Source organism: Colobus angolensis, unplaced genomic scaffold (genome assembly GCF_000951035.1).
Source record: "Colobus angolensis palliatus isolate OR3802 unplaced genomic scaffold, Cang.pa_1.0 Scaffold75, whole genome shotgun sequence".
NCBI lineage: Eukaryota > Metazoa > Chordata > Mammalia > Primates > Cercopithecidae > Colobus > Colobus angolensis.
Genome location: NW_012121265.1, coordinates 12,500,402 through 12,525,729, shown reverse-complemented (window position 1 = coordinate 12,525,729; position 25,328 = coordinate 12,500,402). Strand labels below are relative to the sequence as shown.

The 25,328-nt window shown below is 40.6% G+C and overlaps 1 protein-coding gene across 3 annotated transcripts in view; it reads right to left on the bottom strand.

The window, feature by feature from the left end:
* The window catches only part of SORCS1 (sortilin-related VPS10 domain containing receptor 1), a 591,520-nt gene that overhangs the window by 127,214 nt on the left and 438,978 nt on the right, over positions 1-25,328 (bottom strand). For all 3 annotated transcript variants that reach the window (XM_011927917.1, XM_011927918.1, XM_011927919.1), the window contains exons 7-9: positions 24,069-24,133; positions 4,331-4,449; positions 1,670-1,759 (exon numbers count right to left, since the gene is read on the bottom strand). In XM_011927917.1, the coding sequence (XP_011783307.1) occupies positions 1,670-1,759; positions 4,331-4,449; positions 24,069-24,133 (274 nt within the window). The remainder of the gene's footprint in view (positions 1-1,669; positions 1,760-4,330; positions 4,450-24,068; positions 24,134-25,328) is intronic.

Sequence of the window (25,328 nt, the reverse complement as noted above, 5' to 3'; positions counted from 1 at the left end):
CAACAATTTATCTCAATGCTCAAGAGGAAAAGAAAAAAGAAAACACGGCTCTGTTGTATTTATTGAGTTAACATGTTCATTTCTCTGACAAATCTTCCTAAGAGATTATCAGGGGTAATTTGAACAACACTCAGTTTTCCTTTTACATAGTGATGTTATCCAATTCTTATCAAAGGCACAACTTCAATGTTGTAAATTCGTGTTTTACTGGGAAAAAAAAAACACTTAAGCCAAATCAAGAACAAGAACTTAAATGTATCCAGACACAGACATACATACAGTTCCGGATAATTACCACAGTCATTAATCTCTCAGCAGCTGAAAATAACAACTACAAGCATAGCTATAGTGCTTTGGAGTTAATAGTGCAACGCAATGTGTGTTATTACCTCTAATGGACTGAGGCTTATAGCCCACCTTTCACTATGTTAGGGTTAGGGAAGGGTGGTAGCCAAGAGAGAGAATTCAGTCTGGAGAAGCCAGAACAATCTGTTACTGCTGGCTCTCCTGGGAGAGGAGGTCTGCTGTGCCCTTGTGTTATGTCTATTATATGACTTCCTGGGCATCTATCTGGTGTTGGTTCAAGTCAACATACTACAAAGTCACGGATGAAAATATAAGAGAAAGAGGCATGGAAACTCAATTAAAAAAAAAAAGTTATATATGTTCTTTGGGCAACCCAAAGTCTTCCAAGTTGAGCTATAACTCTATTTAAACCTGCAGAGTACCTTTCTTATAGCCACATACATCTCCCTTGCTCTAAGATTAAGGCATAATACATTTACAGTTCCTAGTCACTTCAAATACATCACAATGGCAGCAAGATCGCAAACACACAGCTCTGAGCTCCCAAGTCAGCTTGACCTCCACTAGGTGGCGCTCCATATTAACGCAGTTCTCCAGCACTTCTGGAAAGACAGCCTGGGGATGTCAACAGTTGAGGGTCTTTAACTTTTGCTTGCCTCTGTTTTCCAAAGGGTATGCCTTTGGGGAAGTCTAAAAAATTAGCTGCGCCTCAGAACTCTAAAGACAACCAGTCTCATAAGTTTACAGAGAGTTGATTGGCTGAGAGAGAAAGCAAAGGCTGGTGCCACGTCACAGCATCGCCGCTCAGTAAACAACTGATAATCAAACCAGATAGAAATGGATCGCAGCTGTTGCACTCATACATAACACATCCAAAAAATATTTTCTGTCTTGTTAGAAAACCAATACATACGGCTTGAAAATCTTGACTACTGAAAATCAAATCAATTATTAAAATTCATATGAATGCTCCTATAGCAAAAATCCCAGAGAGAGAGAGAGAAGAAAGAAAGAGAAAAAGAGAAAGTAAGATGAGAGAAAGAGAGAGAAAAAGAAAGAGAAAAGGAGAAAGATGAAAGAAAAGAAAGAATGAGAAAGGAAACAAGGAAAGAAAGAAAGAGAAAGAAAAGAGAAGAGAAAAGAAAAAAGAAAAAAGAGAGAAAGGAAGGGAGGGGGGAAACAAGAGAAGGATAATAAGAATGATCAAAAAGACAGTAAGGCAGAGCAAACGTGGGAAACAGAGATGAGAGATGTAAATAAAACATGACTACGAGAGGTTGAAAGAGTCCTTGGGAAAGGGATGGAGGCTGGCTTCTGTGAATGAGAGTCAAGAGTGAAATGAAGAAAGTGATCTAGGCCATACCTTGGGCAAAGCATATTTCGGAAGCTTCATTTGGGCAAATGCATTCCTTCGGTAAGACACGTAGTAATGTGGCCGCCCTCCTGATGTCAGCTGGATCATAAAAACAAGATTGTAAGAAGCTCAAGCTACGATGACAGACACAGGTCACAGAACAGCGACCTGAATGGAAGGAGGTAGCTTCCAATACAACAAATGGCATTAATGTCTATTGCAGACACGTGTAAAGAATTGGCATTCAGTTCAAACACAATTTACAAAGAGTATGTGAGCTGGTCAGAGGCCCAAACTGAACCTACTGGACAAAAATGCAATTCTTAAATTTGCACTGTGGCTCAGATGCCAGAACACATTTTGAGTTATTTTTTTCAAATGATACTAACCTTGGGGTACACTGGCTGATTGCCATCACCAGCCCAGGTCTCTAGACCCAAGTCTATGACCCTACAAGTAGGTAGGTCCCTGTGCCATATCAGAATGAAACGGCCCAAGTCAAACAGTGGCAGAGCTGGAGGCTCACATTTCTGGGCACTGAATTCCAGTTTGATGGTGTTACACTGATGACTATGGGCACATGGCACAGACAGGAGTGCTGGCATATCAGACAGAAAACCAAGCTAGGATTGTCGTCCAAATTCAATGTAGGTCTCTTCTATTTAATTTTAATTTTTTTTTTTTTTTGAGATGAAGTTTCACTGCTGTTATCCAGGCTGGAGTGCAATGGCACCATCTCAGTTCACTGCAACCTTCACCTCCCAGGTTCAAGTGATTCTCCTGCCTCAGCCTCCTGAGTATCTGGGATTGATTACAAGCCCTTGCCACCACACCTGGCTATGTTTGTATTCTTTTAGTAGAGATGGAGGGTTTCACCATGTTGCCCAAGCTGGTCTTGAACTCCTGACCTCAGGTGATCGACCCACCTCGGCCTCCCAAAGTGCTGGGATTATAGGCATGAGCCACTGCGCCCAGCCTTTTTAAAATTTTTTTAAAGCTAAATCTCACTGTATTGCCCAGGGTTAGAATGCAGTGGCACAATCACAGCTCATTGCACCCTTCAACTCCTGGGCTCAAGCAGTCCTCCCCAGGAACTGAGACTACAAGCAGGTGCCACCAGAGCTAGCTTCCCTCCAATTTTGTCCAAAGCATGCAGCTCAATGAATCCTGGTGGGTGTGAGAGAGGGCAGGAAGGGGTGTGGTCTCCAGCCCAGCATATGGGCAACCTGCAGGGCATAGTGTCAAGGGCACCACCACCAGTCTCTCTCGCTCCTTCGCAGCCACCCTCAAACTCTTTAAATGCCGGAGTTTCAATGACAGCTGGAGTTTGCATACCCTGAAGGTCGACAAATGTGCATGTTCATCACATTAGGAATCTGACTTGGAAAGTTACCATCTTCACCATCATGTGGCCAGATCACCTCTTAGGTCTAGTGAGGGGCTACAGGATGTTCATGGTGGCATAGGTAAAGGCTGTATGAAATTCCAAATGCAGAATTGATTCTCATTTGTAAGTCATAGATGTGGATCGCAAACTGTTATTAGAAACCAGAAAAGGTTCCTGGGAGCGGCACTGATACGGAAATGAATTATTATAGACTGAATCAATACGTGTAACTATTCGAATGTCCCTTGACAACTTGATGCTGAAATTGTCCGAGTATTAATTACTAATTTTCCTGAAGAATAAAGAAATGGGGTGTGTGTGTGTGTGTCTGTGTGAGATCACATGTGAAACATTTTAAAAGTACACAGGCCAATGGGCACTTAAACAAATGGCTTCCTCGAAGCATGTAATTAAATATTCTAAATTCCAATTTCTTGTCAGAATAAATGTAATACTGTTTAGAATGGGTCTTTATGTATAATTTTATATATACATATAAGCTATTTAGTAATTGTACCTTTGTCATTTTTAACATGGAAGGCGGTAACTGAGTTTTTAAATGCATTGTCCAAACAAGCTTAAATTTCTCCTTGAATGCTGAAAAGCAGTGCAGCATATTTGCTTCTTGTCTCTACTAACAACTCAGGAAACTTCAGCTTCTTAAACTGTTCTCCACTCTCTTGGGGGTGAAAAACCTGGCTGAATACATCTGCTCTGAAGTGTCTTTATTCTAATCACAGTTGGTGCATGACAATAAAAGCTGATTACTCTCCCCCTGGCCTCTGCCTCCCACTATCTCCAGCCACCCCACAGCTTCCCTTCCCATTCCTGCTTCTCCACTTTTAAAGTGGGTATTGGGGAGGAGGCTGATTGGCTGACCCTTCCCCAGATAGAAAGAGACTGACATATTTGTTCAGTCCCTTTGATAACTGGAAGTTTCTCTGGAATGCAGGTGTGGGGGACAGATCGTACTGTGCATCATCCTAGAGACAATCTCACTCCTCTCTGTGATGCCTTCATGACCCCATAAGGATAAGATCCTCCGGACACAGCCCAAAGAAACTCATTACTATTCTGTTAGTATAGAAGATTCCACACTCAGTAATTATCCTTTTGTTGAAAAGATAGTGATTTTCCCCTCTCTCCCTACCTCCTTCCCTCCCTCCCTTCCTCTCTTTTTGACTCTTACTGGAGTGTAAAGCAGGCAAAAGGGACTGCAATAGGGACAGAAACAAGGAAAATAAAGGTTTCTGAGACAATCAACAGAAGTGGATTTTTCATACCTGAACAAACACGTAATGATCCTGAACAATCAAAGAGTCTGGGTCAATGTAGCCTGGAAAAGGTTGATTCCTGTTGGCCTCTGTACAGTTCTGCATTCGGCAAGTTAGATAATGTGAATCTGAAAATAAATAAATAAATAAAAAACATGGGGTTAAGGGTGATATACAGATAGAGCTTTAGAGTCAGGGTGGACGTTTGCTATTTCCTTTACCATTTCCAATTCTTTTTTTTTTTTTTTCTTTTTGAGACGGAGTCTCGCTCTGTCGCCCAGGCTGGAGTGCAGTGGTGCCATCTCGGCTCACTGCAAGCTCTGCCTCCCGGATTCACACCATTCTCCTGCCTCAGCCTCCCAAGTAGCTGGGATTACAGGCTACCACCACCATGCCTGGCTAATTTTTTGTATTTTTAGTAGAGACGGGATTTCGCCGTGTTAGCCAGGATGGTCTTGATCTCCTGACCTCGAACCCAACTGCCTTGGCCTCCCAAAGTGCTGGGATTACAGGCGTGAGCCACCCCGTCCTGCCACCATTTCCAATTCTCTAAACAAGTCTCACAATCTTTGTTAAATATGTTATTGTCATTGCTATTACTATTTAAATTATTATCATTATTATTTTACTCACTTGCTCTCAATACCACCTACAACATCTCCTGGTGCTTCCATCAAGTCTTGATATCCTAGAATACTAAATTCTTGCTAATTATTTTTTTCCCTCCCAAACCCAAATGAAAATATTTTCAAAAAACTGGCAATAATACTTGCGATTTCATGGTCAATTTTTTCTCATCAGTAGGTTTCACCTTCACACTTTGATCTTTGACCAACAGGAAAACACATACATCTAATCATTCATCATCTAATGATAAAAATGATGTTGTTATAAGATTCTAGGTTAAGATAAGGGTTTTTCTTTCATAATTCGTTCGAAGTAAAACAGAGCTGGGCACTGTGGCTCATGCCTATAATCCCAGCACTTTGAGGTCTGAAGCTCACAACCAGCCTGGTCAAGGTGGTGAAACTCCGTTTCTACTAAAAATACAAAATTAGCTGGCGCGGTGGCAGGCGCCTGCAATCCTAGCTACTTGGGAAGCTGAGGCAAAAGAATCACTTTAACCCAGGGGGCGGAGGTTGCAGCGGGCCAAGATCACGCCACTGCACTCCAGGCTGGATGACAAGAGTAAGAGTCCATCTCAAAAAAAAAAAAAAAAAAAAAGCAAAACTGAATTGGGAGGAGTTCCTTGAGTCAAGACTTTACTTTTATTTTAAAATTGGATCGATTGAGACCCTGGATCTCACCCGATCATCTGATGATAAATACAATATCAATAATGAGAACTCTTACATCAGTTTGATCTCTATTGCTGGAAATATATTTTACAAGGGAGGCTATTCCTGTTTTTTGAGCACACTATCCTGGTCTCTATCTAATCAGATTATGTTACTCCCTTACGTAAAATGCCTTTTGCCTCATTGCATTGAGAATAAATTCAAACTCTCCATCACCCACCACGCCAACCCTCCAACCTCCCCCACTTCTCACCATGCTAATCTCTTCTTCTCTCTCTGTAATTCTTCTAATCCACCCTACTTTATGTTCAGGAAGTTGGCCAAACCTTCTACCACTTTAAAGACTCTTTATTTGTATTCCCTCTGCCTAAAATGCTTCTCCCCAGGCTGTTCTCAAAGCAGGTGCTAGATTTCAGCTAGCTCACTGTTACATCTGAGGATCTTCCACGATTATTCTTTATCGCGCACCATCCCATTAATTCTCTCTACGGAATTTATCACAATATAAAATTACCTTGTTATTTCTTCCTTACTGAGCCCTGCTCCCATTAGAATGTAACCTCCATAAAGACAAATGCCTTTTTTGTTTTGGTTGTTGCTGTTATTCACTGTTGTGCCCACCAGATCCTAATACTGTTGCCGGCACACAGTAGCCAATAAATGAATATTTGTTGGAACATGCCGCTTGTTGAAATATATCCTTTTGAGTATAACAAAGAAGTTATTGTACTTGTTTTTGGTGCTTAATGAGTAGGTGGGTTTGATTTTAAGATATCAGAGACTTATGCAGAAATCCACTTTTCCAAATGAAAATATCAGAAGATTGAGGTGGGGAATAGTATGTCGAGACAGATAAGCTAGATATAAGGATTCAGTAAAGATTTCTCTTAAGAAAACCAAGAAGGCGAAGTTGTCCAGGACCACCTTTACTTAAGGAACTTGCGTGTACCTGTATTCTGCAAAGAGTGCCACTAGGGGTCAGTATGCACTCTTGCTCCCTCTGACCAATGACTGATGGGGTTTCTGATAAACTCTCAGGAGACAATGGAGAGCCTTACACATCATCTTCCTTCACCCCGCTGCCATTTCCCAAGATGGGGATGGCTCTCAAGTGCTTTAACCTGTCTAGTTCTGGTGTGAAGCCACCTCCAAAATTAAATTACAGTCCTCTATTCTTCCTTCCTCATCTCCTTTTTCAGGCATTCCTGTAATTTCATGTTAGAGCAGAACACAGGATCTTTTTAAAGACAGTTTCTGGGACTCATCCCTTCCCAGAACGATCCTCCCTCTAGCACACAAAACCTTTACCTCACAATTTTACACTCTGTCAGACCATTTTACAGCTTTTAAGTGACTTCTGTTTTCCAAAATGTAGCTTGGGGGTCATAGAAACAAGGGAGATTTATGACAATAAGAACTGGGCGTGAATTCTGGTGTGGTTTATTTATTAGCTGTGTAGTTCATAGGAAATCCTTTCATCTTCCTGAGCCTTGCTGTTACTGCAATGCTAACCAATGTTCCGTCTTGGTTTTTCTGTTCATGCTACAGAAAGCTAATCATTGAGACAATGAGTATTGCCAAGGAAGGAGACTTGAACTAGGTGCCACAGCTGAGGAAATGGAAGATCACTCTCAAATCTATCTCCCTGACAAACTAAAATTAGGAGTTTATATAGCAGAGAAGAAATGTAACCATGTGTGGGAAAATAGGAATTAGGGGGTGTAAGGAAGAAGAGCTGGTCAACAGAAAGCAAGTTGTCAGTTAGGCAGTCAGGATGGGTGAGGGGTCTGGTGTCTTATTGTCTAGATGCAGTGATCTGGTAAGCTTAAGTTCCTTGATGACATCTGGGAGGCCTGATGGTTGGTTTCCTGATAAAGCAACTCAGATGACAACCCGGATAAAACAAATGTAACTTTCTCAAGTTTGAAGACTGGTAGGATCAATTTCTGTGTTTATTCAAAAGAAAGCATAAACATCATGTTCTATGGGACAACTGGGCCAGTTTCACGGCTTCCTTCATCTATTAAAGGAGGATGCCAATATCAATTAACTTGTACTTTAGCTGTAAGAATTAAAATAACATGGCCGGGTGCGGTGGCTCAAGCCTGTGATCTCAGCACTTTGGGAGGCCGAGACGGGCGGATCACGAGGTCAGGAGATCGAAACCATCCTGGCTAACATGGTGAAACCCCGTCTCTACTAAAAAATACAAAAAACTAGCTGGGCGAGGTGGCGGGTGCCTGTAGTCCCAGCTACTCGGGAGGCTGAGGTAGGAGAATGGCGTGGACCCGGGAGGCGGAGCTTGTAGTGAGCTGAGATCCGGCCACTGCACTCCAGCCTGGGCGACAGAGCGAGACTCCGTCTCAAAAAAAAAAAAAAAAAAAAAAGAATTAAAATAACATATATGCTCAATGTTTTGAAACTCAAACTCATACAGATGTTAGTTGTTATGATTAAGAATGATAATACTTCTGTTTTCTGTTTTGCTACCTTTCATAATGATGAGAGCTTTGGGAACACACTTAAAAAGACTAGTTAAGCCAAATTTAAATATTCTAGTTATATTTCTGAATCAGGTACTTTGGTGAGCTGCTGAACACCCATTTTTCTCTGCCTTTTTGCTAAAATATCTAATATTGGATCTGTCAGCTCATCTTTTCTCCATGTGACTCAGAAGTTCCCATATGCAAGAATGAATGTTGTCACTCTAAACCCACTCAAGCCTTCCTTCTCCACTTGCCATTGGTTGTTTTAGAAGAGGGCATTTAGAACTAGTATTGGTACATGAGAAGTGAGGAGAGAGCTTTTAAGGGGAATCTGAGAGATATCAGGAGATACAGCAGAAGATCTTCTGCCTCTGTAAACACTGTGTCTCAATGTGAATGGCTCTAGGCTTCTGGTTGCCCAAAGGAGCCAGTCTTAAGTCAAGCTTATACAATGAGTATGACAACTAGATGGAAAGTACCCATTCCCTAATGACATCATTGAGCTGTTGATGGTACTGAACCTCAAGCTGCCCAACCTCTGTGCCTCTTGTTATGTGAGATAATGAACAAAAAACAATGGCTAAACACAATAAGAATTTGATTAGGAGGTCTTGAGCTTCTAATTACAAATACAATTTCCAACTAGAACTTCTAAGACTGACACCTAATGAGGACTTGATGCATACACAATTCTTGTTTTATTTGTATTAATGTCTGATGGCTCTTTTCTTTTCCTTAAGACCTAAATCTCCTCTTTAGAGGTCCCTGTACAAACATAAGATGGAAAATAATAACATACTCCTTTCATGTTTCTAAGTCATCTATATAGAAATTATTATCTAAGGGATTTTAGGGAGAAAACAAAGATGGAATCTAACATTTGTTAATCATCTGTGAGCCAGGCAGTCTGAAACATGTTCACAGAGCTATAGCACATTTAATATTCACAACACTACAGAGTATATCAACTGATTTTGCAGATAAAGAGAATGAAGCTAAAAGTTAGTGATTTGTAGAAATGGCAGTATGTGGTTGCAACGTGGTTAGACTGACTCCAACTTTGGTTTATTTCTACTATACTATGTTAAATGAAAAATCCCAGTGAGTTAGGGGCCAATCTTTGTTAAGTATATTCTGGCTTCTATCTAAGGTTCAAACAGATACCCCTAGATACAAAACAAGAACACCTGAATATTTTTGAGTAGTAATTTGGCAATATGAATCAAGATACTTAAAAATGTGGGACCAGCCTGACCAACATAGTGAAACTCCATCTCTATTAAAAAAAAAAAAAAAAACACAATAATTAGCCAGGCATGGTGGCACGTGCCTGTAATCCCAGCTACTTGGCTGGGAGTCTGAGGCAGCAGAATCACTTGAACTCAGGAGGTGGAGGTTGCAGTAAGCCAGGATCACGGCACTGCACTCCAGCCTGGCAACAAGAGTGAAACTCTGTCTCAAAAAAAAAAAAAAAAAAGAGAGAGATACCCTTTGACCTAGGGTTTATTTCTGATAATTCTATGTAAGGAAAAAGTCAAAGATCAATGCAAAGATTTAACAACTAAGATATTTATTAATGTTATTTATAATAAAAAAATTTTGGAGAAAACATGGTCAACAATAGAAAAAGAACTTAATAAACTATGGAACATTTAGAGTTTGCTATTAAAATCTTGCTTTTATGAGGAAATGCTTAATATATTTTATATTACAGAAGTAGGTTACCAATTAGTAATATTATTCCAATGTTAATTTCCTAGCTTTGAAAAATATACCATGGTTACATAAAATGTTAACATTAGAGGAAGCTGGGTATAAAGTACATGTATTCTGTACTATCTTGGGTACCTTTTCTGTGTATCTAAAATTATTCCAAAATAAAAGTTTTTAAAAAGTAGGTTACCAAAATATGTGCATTATGGACCTGAGGTTTTTTTGCAGGTTGTATATATAGATATCTATAAATGTATGTTTGCACAGGAAAAATGAATAAAAGATATATATGAGATGTCAACAACAGCAGAGAGGCACTAATGTGAAAGAGTTGGCAATCTGTACAATAAATCCCTAGTCCAGCCCCTCTATAGCCGGGCAAGTAGGGGAGGGGGGAGTCAAGATGGGCTTGTGAGATCAACTGTCTCTCTCTGCTTGTTCTTTCTCTACTTCCCATGCCGCATATTGCTGTTGAGCTGTGCAATAAGCCTACCTTTGGTCTGAGAATTACCAAGTGTAAAAGTAGGGACACAAGAAAAGCCCCGGAAGAGGTCTTCAAGCCACTTCTTGCTCTGAGTGGCTCAAAGTGAAATTTGCAAGCTGAAGGGGAAATGATCCATTTTGAACAGTCTGCCCGTGGTAAAGTGTTCCTGGTTTGTTCCCTTTCTCCTCCTAATGGAAACAGAAAGAAATTGGCTGCACTTCATAATGAGGGACCAATCACTCTTATTCCCCTTGGGGCTTGCTGTAATAGCATTAAGTATGATGAACTCTTTCCATATTCAATTCTGGTGAGTATGTGATGTGATTCCATAGGAAGTATCTTGTAATTTGGCATTAATTAATGTCAATTAATGCATGCAACTGCTAGACATTAGAATTAATTTTATTACTTTTCCTACACAGATGTTTTCCTTGCCATAGGTAATTAGGACACTGTGCTGTTCTTTTCAAGCATCTTCACTCTCTGCAACAGCTGCTGCTTAGAATAATGCAATCCCCATCCACCCAAAACCTGTGCTGTTCTAGAAAAGGGAAGCTGCTTTTAAAAAGGTAGGCTTTGAACAGAGGATCAGAGGATTAAATGCAGGCTCAAGGCCTGCTAGCTTAGTAAATCACTCCACGTCTCCAAACTCTGATCTACAAAATGGGAATAAACAATATCCATCTTGCCAGAAGTTATGACATTTGATTACCTGAGTCCTGAAATGTGTTGAGTCTAGCACCAGGTTAGACTGTACTCACATAATAGTAGCTGTAGTTGGTATTTAAGTCCTCTCTCTTCAATCACCAATACTGCTCACTGTGTCTCAAGCTAACCACCTGTAGAGTACTAAGGATATTCCTCCTGAGGCAGCTCCTCTCCTCTCATCTCCCCTCCCCTACCTTCCCCTGCCTTCCCCTCCTTTCCTTTCCTTTCTTGACAGAGTCTCACTCTGTCACCCAGGCTGGAATACAGTGGCAGCGATCTCGGGTCACTGCAACCCCCTGAATTCAAGCGATTCTCCTGCCCCACCCTCCCAAGTAGCTGGGACTACAGGTGCATGCCACCATGGCCAGCTAATTTTTGTATTTCTAGTAGAGATGGGGTTTCACCACGTTGGTCAGGCTGGTCTCGAACTCCTGACCTCGTGATTCGTCTGCCTCGGCCTCCTGGGATTACAACAGGAGTGAGCCACCACACCCGGCCACTTCTTTCTTTTTATATTCAATTTTTGTTTGGGTTAAAGATTTTTTTAAGTATGTTTTTAAAAACACCATGAAAAAATATTCTCCTTGTATAATAATTAATACAAACACAAATCTTCTGCATAGGCAGTACTGTGTTTGGTAGTGGTTAGCAGACAGCACTGCAAAATAAGTAGGGCTACATGGAGAATGTGGAAGTCACCTCTGCACCCAACACACAGAGCCAATCAGTGGGTATGGCAGGTGTTCCGTCTTCCTGTTGGAGGGATCTTCTGGGTGCTAGTTCCATCTCCAGCATGGCGTGTGACTCTGAGAAGGTCATTGACCAAGCTAGGTATTAGACTATTTCTTTCCATAATGAGAGTTATTAGAAGCTTAGAAACAAAAAGGATGCTAAAAATCAGACTATGACTTTAAGATCCAACAAATCTTTACCATAAATTATCCACTGAAACCTGTTTCCTTCCCACTGCTGCCAAAACAAAACAAAGCTCTGTGATGTTGCTGGCAAGTCTGTGTATTGAGGGCTTCTGCTATTTCTAAACGGCACGCTTATTCCTGGCTGACTCCCTATGTTCATTCAGAGAGTTCTGCTGGTTTCATCTGTCTTTTCCTTTCCTGTTACTCCGTCCAAATACTTCCTGGACCTTCTTCTGTGAAGTTTTTCCTGAGGCTTAGACAAGCCTTTCCATCCCCAGAATGTCATTGATAACAGCAGCAGCAGCATTAACCTCCAAAATAACCAGAGCAACCTTTCCTCAGGGTCAGGAACTGTGCTAAGTGGATCACATGACTTTTTCTCTCTTAAACTTTGTTTAAAATCCACGCTGGGCTCGGTGGTTCACACTTGTAATCCCCAAACTTTGGGAGGCCGAGGCAGGTGGATCACTTGAGGTCAGGAGTTCGAGACCAGCCTGACCAACAGAGCAAAAAAATATATTACAGATCTCTGGGACTCTATCCATCCATTCTATCATTCAACACATATTTATTTAGCACCAAATACTTTAACTTTCCCTAATATTGCAGAAGTTTAATTATAAACAAAGCTAGAAACGATGCAGGCAAGCATAAGCACTTTAAAACTCACCTATTCCTCATTGTTTCCACTTGGGAACAATTTAAATCAGTAATTTAAGCAATCTGTTTAAAAGCAGAACAGATTTTAAAGCCCATACAAGGGCATATAACTTTTCCTTTTGTTCTACGGCTCTATTACTTGTTTTGAAACTTTTGTATTAAATGTACTCACTCATCTCACACACACACACAAGTCAACACGCTGCTGTTCATATACATTTAATTCCTATCATTATTCTAGTGCCCTCTGTCACATGTACCAGCTAGAAATTGAGGATGTCAAAAGTGAGATTCTAGTCTTGGCTACAGAAAGTCTACACAGAGGACAAGATACTTCTGTAAAAATTATAAACTGACATCAGATGTTCTAACTTGGCATGATGAGTTTGTGATTTAGCATTGCTTTCTTCTATGAAATTTCTTGATTTGGGACCAGTGTAATTGACTAAATATTGTATTTTATTGTTGGCCTTTAGGCATTCAGGAGGCCATGACTACTACAGGGAAAATTCTGGGATCATAAAATTTAGCCAAGCGTGAAACTAAAAACTGAGAACATGAGAGAGAAAACGAAAAACATACCATTAGGTTGGTGCAAAGAGTAACTGTGGTAATTACCAAAAACCTCAATTACCTTTACACTAATCTGATAATATAAATACAGAAAGTTCACTGTCCAATTACAGTGCAGCATGGTGAGTGCATCCTAGGAGGAATGGAAGTACTATGGGCTTGCTGGTGAGACATTCAGTCCTCCTACCTCTGCACAGATGTTTTGCTCTGTGCTAGAAACTCTTCCTGTGACTCTGAATTTATTTCACTTTGTATCACACAGAGCTGTGGACTTGTTATTCCTCCATGGCCTATTTAGTCCTCGTTAGGCTAAAGACTATTTTACCATTCAGTCTATGTTATAGAGGGAATTACTTTTGTCAGGGATGGGGACATTATGGAAGAGCTGAGGGAAAGCCTAGAAGGCTGCCTGGAATGATGACAAGGATAACTCATCATTCTAGAAAGAAGGAGCACTGGGCAGGAACAAAGAGGCATGAGAGAATGAGAGATGTGTTTGGGGAACACTGGCTGTGTGTTTTGCAAGGAAGTCCTACTGGAAACCCACACTAGAACCTAGTTTAGTTGGATAAAGACAGAAAATTATACACAAGGTCACAATCATAGAGAACTGAGAAGCATATCACATAACTTTCCAAATTAAGTTTACAAAGACAGTAGGGAGCAAGGGAAGGAGTTAAAGAGAGACAGAGAGAGAAGGATAAAAAGTAGGAAAAAAAGAAGAAAGTAAGCAGGAATGAAAGTGGAAAGCGGGCAGGAAGAAATGAAACTGTATAGGTTCCATGGAGAAGAGAAAGCATACAGTTTCCAGTTTCTTCTCCAGGTGTTTTATTTTTATTTTTGGAAGGGGGAGAGAGGGGAGAGGGTGTGCACATTTATTTAGATGTGTCTACATGCTATAAGATTAATTTCAGAACAGAGAGACACTGCCTCTAAGACACGTGGGCACATTCAATCAACAATTTCTGTTTCTTTTTTTCTCTTCTTTCTCTTTCTTTCTTTCTTTTTTTTAGATGGAGTCTCTCTCTGTCACCAGGCTGGAATACAGTGGCACCATCTCAGCTCACTGCAATGTCTGTCTCCCAGATTCAAGCGATTCTCCTACTTCAGCCTCCCAAGTAGCTGGGACTATAGACAAGTACCACCACGCCCAGCTAATTTTTGTATTTTTAGTAGAGACGGGATTTCACCATGTTGGCCAGGATGGTCTCGATCTCTTGACCTCGTGATCCAGCAGCTTCAGCCTTCCAAAGTGCTTGGATTACAGGTGTGAGCCACCGCGCCCGGCCTCAATGAACAATTTCTTAATTATTTTTATCACCCTCCATACCAGCTATTATACCTGAAACACAGGAGATGCTCAACAAAGAACAGTATGGCACAGTTCAACGAAGAACAGTATGGCACAGTCCTTGTCTCAGTGGAATAAAGACAGATGACACGTCTGCCTGCCCCTCTCTCTATTCCAGTCACCTGGCCTTCTGTTATGCCTCAGCCATGCTAAGTATGCTCATATCCATATCCTTTGCATGTACTCTTCCCTCTGTCTGGAATGCTCTTCCAGCAGGCAAGACACACAGCTCTCTCCCATATTTCCATATAGACTTGGCTTAAATATCAAACGCCACCTTATCCGAGATTTCTTCCTTGATGGCTCTCTTTCTCTGATCACTCTCTATTCTCCCCACTCTGTTTTTCTTATACATTTGTAGCCCCACTTCTCATGCAAATGCTTCATACATTTTTTATAACATCTCCCCTAACTAGAAGGTAAACTTTATGAGAGCAGAGCCTTTGCATCCATTCCTAATCATCCCTCATTCATGCCTAGAAGAGCATCTGATGTGGTGGAGATGTCCAACAATATTTTTTGAATGAATGAATAATAGGTTCAGTGAAACAGACCTGGCTTTAAATCTTAACTCTGAAACAACGGAAAACACACTTAAATCTTTGTACGCCCCATTTCCCCATCATTAAAATGAGGAAAATAAGAATAGTATCTACCTACAAGGGTTGTTATAAGTAAGGCAGCTGAAAAGTACCTAGTGTGCTCACACCAGATAAGTAATAGGAATATAATGCATGATCCTAGCATCACTGTTGCTTGAGAATTTAGAGGACAAAGGAAGAAAATATGTGAGTAAATGCCAGGGTCTTTATGATGCTACTTTTTTTAAGCGGGAGTCAGAAACATCAGAAATTTTTCAACACTTGGGGATTGCCACATTTGCATCTTATATGGAGTGCTGCTATAGTATTCTGAGGGATCCCAAGGACCCAACAGATGCCTAGATCTTTGTCCTAAAGTTAAGGCCTGTGAGTGAAAAGTTTTTTGTGCACCTTTGTTCTCTCAGCCTCAGCATGGAATATAAGGGCACAGACCTTCATGCAGGTGGGTGGGCACCTGGGAAGCAGAGGAAGTGGCATATAATGGCTACAAAGAACCCAATTTGAAAGCTGCCCAGCAGAGCCTGTTGTTGTACTGTCACTATCAGGCTTTACAATGCTGTGCTAGGAGGCCTGTGTTATCTTATTTCAGGCTTTTCTGGTTGGTTGTTAGGGCTGTCTTCAGGTTACTAAATCAGAGAGGTCAAGTGGATGTCACTAGCCATTGAAATCAAGAGCCTTTTGCAATATGAAATATGGGGTCAGAGTAACACTGCTAGGAAAAAAAAAAAAAAAAGCATAGTACTAGATTCTGGCTATACCAGCTAAACCTTGTTACTTTATTTGGGGATGGAAGAGAGGTGAGAACGTGCATTTTCTCAGCATGCTAGGAAGTGGTAAGGATCTGTCAGAATCTGAAGCTGACCGGAAATGGAAACATCTAACCTCTTCTAAGCTCTACCTTGGAAGTTATTAATAAATTGACTAAAAAAAGAAGATAAAGGAAGATTATGAAATGCGGGGTCTAATAATGGCAACTGTTGTGCTAGCGTTGGAACTTTGGCCAAAGTGGGGGGTGCCAATTTGATATTTTTATATGTGTATATCAATGCCAAAGGTTTCATCTTTTCTATTCAAAAGATTTGATTTTTTTAAAGTTCACTGAAGAAGAAATAAAGGTAGTGAAGAAAACAAAAATTCTCAACCTCACTCCTAATTAAATATATACAGATTAAAACAATAAGGAGATGCCTTTTTAAAATTTGCTCTCAGATGGGTTATATTTGAAAAGTCTTCGATAATGTCCAAGATTGTTGAGGGCTTGCAAACACAGGCATTCTCATACTGAGAGTCTATTCATCGTTGCAAATATTTCAGGAGGCAATTTGACAATGTCTACAAAAATTTGAAATGTATATACTCTCTGACCCAGGAATTTTCCTTCATCAAATTCTCTTTCAGTAGTGTTTGCTGCTTACGCGAGCTTGAATGCTTACTAACCAAATAAATAATATGTGTGTATGTGTATATATTCACATTGTTTGAAATAGCCAGAGGTCTCTATATCTACAAAGGTCTCTATAATTTAGTAATTACTAAATATAGTTCACTTTATAACGGGGTTTTATATATCAATAAACCATGAAGTTGCTAAATGTATATGTGCTGATATGAAAAGATTTTTAAGTTGCATTTGTATTCACAAACACTAAATATACATATACATAATCATCTGTATAAGCCTAAACAATTTCTGGAGAAATATAGCATATATACATATATGCTATATTTCATATATGTTATATATATATATACACACACACACATACATATATAACCTCCTAGCTTTTTATTGTTATCATTGCTATTTTTGTTGGTATAAAAGTAATCTATTTTCATAGTAAAACCACTCTATAGCTGAGATATTGAAGACTTTGAGAACTGAGGTCTCTATTACCTCCCCAGAGCATTTCAGCAGCACTTACCTTATCCAAATTTTGACATACTTACTGTTCAATATGGAAACTAGGTTGGAAAGCTGGCAGATAGGATATAGAAAATGAGATTTCCAGTTCTCACCCAAGACCAGAATTAGTGGGATGCATAGTTATATAAAGTTGTGAGTTTCTTTTATTTTATTTCTACCTGTTAAAATGCTAGTTTGAGGCTCATTTCACAGAGTTCTCGGGCAGTCATTTTCACAGCTGGTTAAAGGGCCAAGGTTTGTTGTTCCCCAGTGAATAAGATTAGTCCTTGGGAAACTTGTTATGAGGTTACTTACTCATGCAAATAAACATTGGGACCAATAATTGTCCCCTGTCCCCTGTTCCTGCTGGCACAGATCACCACCAGTACAGAAACATTCAAGTTGAGGGTTGGGCCTTTTATTTCAGAAGTAAAAGGGAAGAGCAATAATGCCAAAGATGGTACTGCAGGTTCTCTTACAGATGACCATAATATACAACTATATATCCATGTGAAATTGCCATGTGAAAAATTCTAATAAAAGTTTTGTTATTTTCCTCCAAAATCAAATATGCATAAAATGTGGCACCCAGTTTCAGGGAGTTAGTAAGTCTCTTGCATTCATCTGTTAGGGCTACAGGGCTCCATAGACCCAGTGGTTAAAGATCCCTCTTTCAGTAGATATACCTAAACAGTGACACACTAATATATTTATTAATTCAACAAATACTAAATGTTTCATCCAGGTGTGGTAGCTCATGCCTATCCCAGCACTTTGGGACATCAAAGCAGGCGGATCACTTGAGCCCAGGAGTTTAAGACCAGCCTGGGCAACATGGTGAGACCTTATCTCTACTAAAAAAGTAAAATAAAATAAAAATAAAAATAAATGTTTTGGGCTCTAAGTTATATTTTGGACATAGAACAGATATTAAATAAGATGCAACTTTTCACACAGCTTTCAATCCAACAGTTTGGTCAATATTTTCTCTTTAACTACATGCATGACACACACACATACACAAATGCACCTATGTTAGGTAAATCAATAGAATGTAGGTTTCCTTTTTAGTATTTTAATGTACTGGGCTCCTACAATGTATACACACACACACACACACACACACACACAGAATATTTAAACAATAAAATATTTGCTTCCTGGATGAGAACCTGTCAATTTGTCCTCTTTGAACTCGGGCCAATAATAAATGCCACATCCAATAAATATGTTCAAAACTTTCAATACATCCTGTGATTGACTGTAGTTGAGCCTGCTCTTTTCAGCTCACCTCCCAAGGCAGAAAGTAATAGAAGAAAGAATAACATCCTTGTCACAGATGTAAACTACAAGATATCTACATATAAGAGGACAGCTGGTAAGAAACATCAGTGCCAACCACAGACTCTCACAGTACAAAAGCTTTCTAGAGGATCTGAGATAAAGTACCAGTTTATATAAATAACCACACGTTCCCATGCAGACACTTGTTTTGGGGGCAAAGGTTCAGAATCTGTGCCATGGACCCCATCAGCAATCTGAGAAAGCCTGTGGACCCATTTTTTCAGAATGTTTTTAATGCATAAAATAAATTACCCAGAATAAACAAACAATACTTCAATTAAATTTAAATAAAGTTATTAAAAGATTAAAAAACAAGCATTTAATACCCTTGTATGTTTTTAAATTAATATATTATATATCAAGATCTACTGGCAGGTCTGATAACTACTACAATTTTGAGGAAAGAATGAGCATAAATAATATTTTCAGATATAATGACTACATTGTTATATAAAAATTTCTGCGATTTCTATTGTGACAAAGTCGCTTATAGTGCTAAAACTACTGCAGTTTATTTCCAAACCTTATAATTGAAAGTAATCTTGTAAGTTATAAGGTTTGTAAAAATAAAGATATAATTTTTTTTTCTCATGTAAAAAACTAAAGCTTTCCAGAGCGCACCTCCCCTCAAATATGGGAACTTCAATGGAAACAGAAATTATGTATAACATGTAATCTAGGGACATCTGAAATAGACCAAGAGTAAATTTTGAGTAACAAACCCAGATAAGGATTCACAACACACTCCATAGGGAAGAGCCAAACTGGCAAGTGAGGGACTTTTCCTGTGTCAAATGTCTCAGTGTCTTGACTACAAAATATGTGAACACACTAAGGCCAGAAAATAACTTCCTGTTCAAAGTTAAAAACATGATGGCCAGGTGTAGTGGCTCATGCCTGTAATCTCAGCACTTTGGGAGGCCAACGTGGGTGGATCACTTGAGGTCAGGTGTTTGAGATCAGTCTGATCAACATGGCAAAAACCCATCTCTACCAAAAATACAAAAATCAGCCGGGCGTGGTGGTAGGTGCCTGTAATCCTAGCTACTGGAGAGGCTGAGGCAGAAGAATCACTTGAATCCAGGAGGCAGAGGTTGCAGTGAGCTGAGATCCCACCACTGCACTCCAGGCTGGGCAACAGAGTGAGCCTTCATCTCAAAAAAAACAAAACAAAACCAAAAAACCATTACATTATTGTAGAGTATATTTGGCATATACTCTACAAGATGTACAACCTAGAATAAAAACAATGGGTTCCATATACGTAAACAATGAATGGGGTCTAGCACAGTGGCTCATGTCTATAATCACAGCACTTTGAAAGGCCAAGGTGGGTGGATCACTTGAGGTCAGGAGTTCCAGACCAGCCCAGCCAACATAGTAAAACCCCGTCTCTGCTAAAAATGCAAAAAATCAGCTGGACGTGGTGGCGGGCACCTATAATCACAGCTACTCAGGAGGCTAAGGCAGGAGAATCACTTGAACCCGGGAGGCGGAGGGTGCAGTGAGCTGAGATCACGCCATTACACTCCAGCCTGGGCAACAAGAGTAAAACTCCATCACACACACACAAAAAAACCTAATAATAATAATAATAATAATAATAATAATAATAATACTAAGTGGATGGAGAAAAAAAGAGGATTTCAATCAGGAAATGAGAAAGAGGCCGGCCATGGTGGCTCACACTTGTAATCCCAGCACTGCGGGAGGCAGAGGCAAGCGGATCGCTTGAGGTCAGGAGTTCGAGACCAGCTTAGCCAACATGGCAAAACCCCATCTCTACCAAAAATACAAAAATTAGCCTGGCATGGTGGTGCATGCCTGGAGTCCCAGCTCCTCGGGAGGCTGAGGCAGGAGGATGACTTGAACCTGGGGGGCAGAGGTTGCAGTGAGCCGAGATGGTGCCACTGCACTCCAGACTGGGTGACAGAGTGAGACTCTGTCTCAGGAAAAAAAAAAAAAAAAGGAATGAGAAAGACATAACAGAGATACGGAATTCTTAGCGCAGCTGATGAGACTGTAACCTGATTTTGATAAATACAGTGTCAGATTGTGGCCGCTACATTTGCTAACACCTGGCTACCCCAACCTCTCTGTGCTATTTACTTCCAGCCTCCTCCTCTCTGTTTGTCGTTGTTGTTGTTGTTTTAACTGGAGCCTTGGTTATTGACACAATCTCTTTCTCTTTTTCTCTCTCTCTCTCTTTTTTTTTTTTTTTTTTGACACTGTGACAGATCAGGTGTTATGCTTAGACCCTTTAAATCAACTGGTAGTTTTTTTTTTTTTTTCCTGTTTTGTTTTGACAGGGCTAACTTTTCAAATTAAATCCTTTTATTGAATTTTCACCCTTGGATAGTTTCTGAAGATGCTGCCTTTGCAAAAAAAAAAAAAAAAGTAAAGTAAAATAAATAAAATTAGAACTGATATGTTTCATGCCTTGTGAAAGCTAAGCCTGAAATGACAGTTTGGCATTATCAACCGCCATGCCTTCAGGGAGCACAGGAATAATGCTGGGTGTAAGAAAATGTGCAGATCACAGAGAGTGATGGCCTCATTGTTTTTAGGATACAGTGTCATGTGCATTGGATGCCACAAGCCAGAAAGCAGCAGCATATGCCCAAAAGCTTGAAAATGAAAGCAATCCAGGATGCTACCAATTCCATCCAGTTTCCTAAACTAGGGGTGTGTTCATGGGAGACAGACCCTCAAGCTCTTTCACTAATTTTCTTAAAATTAGTGAAAAGTTGTGGAACTTTGCTACTCAAGCATGTTTCACAGACCCGCAGCATGGATATCATCCAGGAGCTTGTGAGAAATGCAGACCCTCAGGCCCCTACTGAATCACAATGCAGATCTTAACAAGGTCCCTAGGTGGGTAGTATACATGCTAAGGTTTAAGATGCGAGGCTCTAACATTTTCAGACAACTTGGTAAGTGAGATGAGATAGCCAACTGGTAGCCCTGACAACTGGTCAGCCAGGTCTGCGGTCACTCAACATGTGCTTAGTGAGATCTCTCTACATGTAGATGCCGCGGCATGTGCTGGAGACACAATGTTTTTGTTTAGAGATGGGATCTCACTACATTGCCCAGGCTGAAGTGAAGTTGCTATTCACAGCTGTGTTCATGGTGCACTACAGTCTTGAACTCCTGGGCTCAAATGATCCTCCTGCCTCAGCCTCCTCAGTAGCTGGGACTACAGATGTGTGTTACCATTCTTGGCTCTGAAGATACAATATTGAATATGACATACATGGTCCCTGCTCTCACAAAACTTACAGACTGATGGGGAGAAACGGTTGTGATAGAATAATCACGTAAATAGAAAGTATAATTTCAAACAGAGAAGAACGTGATAAAGAAAAAAAAAACATAGTTATATAAAAGCAATCAAAATAAGAAACTCATTTAGATTCAGAGTTTACAAAAGGCTTTTCTAAGAAATAGGTGATTAACCTGAGGTCCGAACCATCCACAGTAATCAATTATGCTTGATTGGTCAGGGTACGGGCAAGAGAGAAGGATATTCCAGATAGAGAAAACAGCAAGTATCAAGGCTTTATGGCAAGACACATACCCCTGTACGTTCCAAGAATTGAAAACACACCTATAGGCCTGCAGACAAGGAGTAAGGAAAGGGCAGAGTAAGATTAGGCTAAGGGAATGGGCAGGCACAGGTTATGCTGGAGCTATAGGTCAAGATGAGAATTTAGCTCCGTATCATCAAAGCAACGTGAAGTAAGCAAGACCTGGAGTGCAGTGGTGCAATCTCAGCTCACTGCAACCTCTGCCCCCCGGGTTCACATAAGTCTCCTGCCTCCGCCTCTCAAGTAGCTGGGACAACAGGCGTGTACCACCACGGCCAGCTAATTTTTGTATTTTTAGTAGAGATGGGGTCTCATCATGTTGGCCAGGATGGTCTCTATCTCTAGTAAGCAAGACTTTTAAATAATGATGTGTTTACTTTTGCATTAAGAAAATATTGATCTCTGTTATATAGCAAGAACTGGACCTTAGAGTCCAAGAAAACAGCATCAGCTCCAGGGAAATGGAGAGGTCACCACCAGAGCGAGCCCACTGAGGAGGTGGGAAAGCCGCTCTGACACTGTTGAGCTCATTCTGTGTCAGGTACAGTGCTGGGTATGTCACACATGGCAGCTTTGCCTGGGTTACAGAGGAGGATAGTCAGCCTTGACCCCTGACCTGTGCCCCTATTGACTCTGTCAAAAAATATATTCACTCCCCCCAAAACGGTAAACAAAACCGTTAGAGATGAGAAATCTCATGGTACATGCATAGTAATAAAAAAAAATGCGTGGTTTCTGGGGAGTTTGGGTTGTAGGGGTGACTTGCTTTGTTTGGCTGTAAGCTGGTAAAGTGCAGGATCTTCTGCCTTTGTGTGCAGAAGAGCTAAGGAATGGTAGACAGGCACAAATGGCAGTGATTAGGGTGCTTTTGAATTGTGAGGGATATTTTAGAAACTGGGAACATCTTAGAAATGAGATGATCCCTCTTTGGGCCAGCGCTGGGCAGCCTATACCAGCCTCATTGCTCTGTGGTAATTGTGGATAGTCCATTCTCTTCCTCTCCTCCACATCTGAGACCTCTTTCTTTCTCCCTGTCTTTTCTTCCCTCACCCTCTTCCATCTACAGTTTCCCCCTTTTCTCATTTTCCTTTACCCCTCTCACCTGGAGTGCTCTAGCCTAGGTCTAGCGGTACCCTCTCAAATGCTTAGCCCTCTGAGGATCCTCCATGCCAGAGAAGGGGAAGGAAACATTCATCGCTGGTGTTAGTAGGTCAGGCACTGTGTGAAGTATTTTATGTGCATGGGTTTCCCGAATTCTCACCTGGATGGGCTTTGTGAGACAGACATCACTGTCCTCTACTTATTTACCATAGGAGCTTACGTACATTATTACTTAAGCTTTCTGTGCCTTTGTTTCTTCATATGTGAAATGAGAAAAACAACCTACAACGTTGTCATGAGGCCACGAGGTGTAGTCCCATCCTTCACTGCAGCATAACCACCCGGAGTTGATGAGAACTACTGACAGGTGAGCAATTCACTCAACTGACTCTCCTCCTGCTGCCTCTGAGGGGGACACACAGAAAAATTCTCTCTCTCTCTCTTTTTAAAATTCTTTCCAAGTGTTTTGTGAATCTCCGAACAAGACAGTGAGGGATGGCTTGGATGGTATCTGACAAAATAAGGAGACTGAAGAAACAATTCCACACAAAACAGCAGCAGCAGCAACAACAAAACACTTCAGGAATCAAGAGTTTGGAGGTATTCTCTTTACCTGGAAAGCCACTTTGATTGGATGAGAGGGCTGTGCTGGTGTCACCACTATCCAAATATACATATTTCTGGATAACCTATATATTTATAAATATTTATGAAAAATTATTAATACTATTTTGCATTACTGAAGACAGGAAATGTCTTCATGCCCAAATCACACGATTATTGCCACTGTGCCATTGTACCTACCTACCTATCCTTAGCTCTTTTGAACAAAAGATACCTGCACTTTACTAGCTCAGAGTCAAAAGAATCAGGTCACCCCTGCAACCCCAAATCCCCAGAAACCACACATCCATTATTACTCTGCACACACCATGAGATTATTATACAGACTTAGTTCATGACAGAGTCATAGAACTAATATTACTAAGAATATTGCGGCAAAGTTGATTTACTTACGACCATCCACAGTTCTGGCCTCAAGATGCACAAGGTCTGGTTCTTTATTTGACCCCATCACAGACCTAAAAAATGGGGAAACATGAAAAGAAACATCCATATTAATGACTTCACATGTGCCTTAGAGGAACTCGGCAGAGCCCCAGACTACTAATATCCACAGGCATCTAAACCCACAATCTTTAGAATATATCTACTCAATTTATTTATACAGCCTGACAGTAAAATTTCCACTTAAAATAAAAATGATAATGAAAACTTGATGAAAGGCAGGCTGCATTCTAGCAAGGATGGTGTGTATTATTAGCTGGGACTTGCATACAGGTCCTACACATGCTGCGTGTGTACTCTAGCAGCAACCCTAGTGACAGTGCATTAAACTTTCAAAACTTATGAGACAGATGCCAGGCATGCTGCTTCAGCTGGGTGACTTGAACAGTGATTTCCATAGCACACTGATCTAATTAATTTTTTCCCTGAAATTTGCCAAACCACCTACTACTACCCTATGAACAAACCCTGTGATGCAACCCATGCAGCAGCAGTTACAGCAGAGTGACGATTCTCTGTACTGTCGAACCCGTGTGAAGAGAAATAGATGGACCTCACTTTCTGAAACGTGCCTGAAACTGTATGTGTAAGCAAAATAAAAGCTTATTTAAAACGCCTTGGAGACACAAATTATTTTGTGTAATCTTGCAGTAAGCTATATTAAATGTAAAATAATTATTATTCTGTAATATAAATAATATGGGCAATCACGCTTTATCTCTAGGATTTTTATACAATGAGATTAATTAAACTTGGGAACATCTGCCCTTTTTGAAAAAAAATCAGGCTTTGCAGAACTTTAATTCATTCCATTTCGACACAGAAAACAGCAAAATGCCTCCAAACGGGTCCCCAGCCACTCAGCCCAGCCACTCAATCAAGGCTAGAAAATGCAAATGTTAAAATTATTTATCCAGGACTGGGCCGAGCGCGGTGGCTCACGCCTGTGATCCCAGCACTTTGGGAGGTCGAGGCGGGTGGATCACGAGGTCAGGAGATCGAGACCATCCTGGCTAACACGGGGAAATCCCATCTCTATTAAAAATACAAAAAATTAGCCAGGCATGGTGGCAGGCGCCTATAGTCCCAGCTACTTGGGAAGCTGAGGCAGGAGAATGGCGTGAACCCCGGAGGCGGAGCTTGCAGTGAGCCGAGATCGCGCCACTGCACTCCAGCCTGGGTGACAGAGCGAGACTCCGTCTCAAAAAA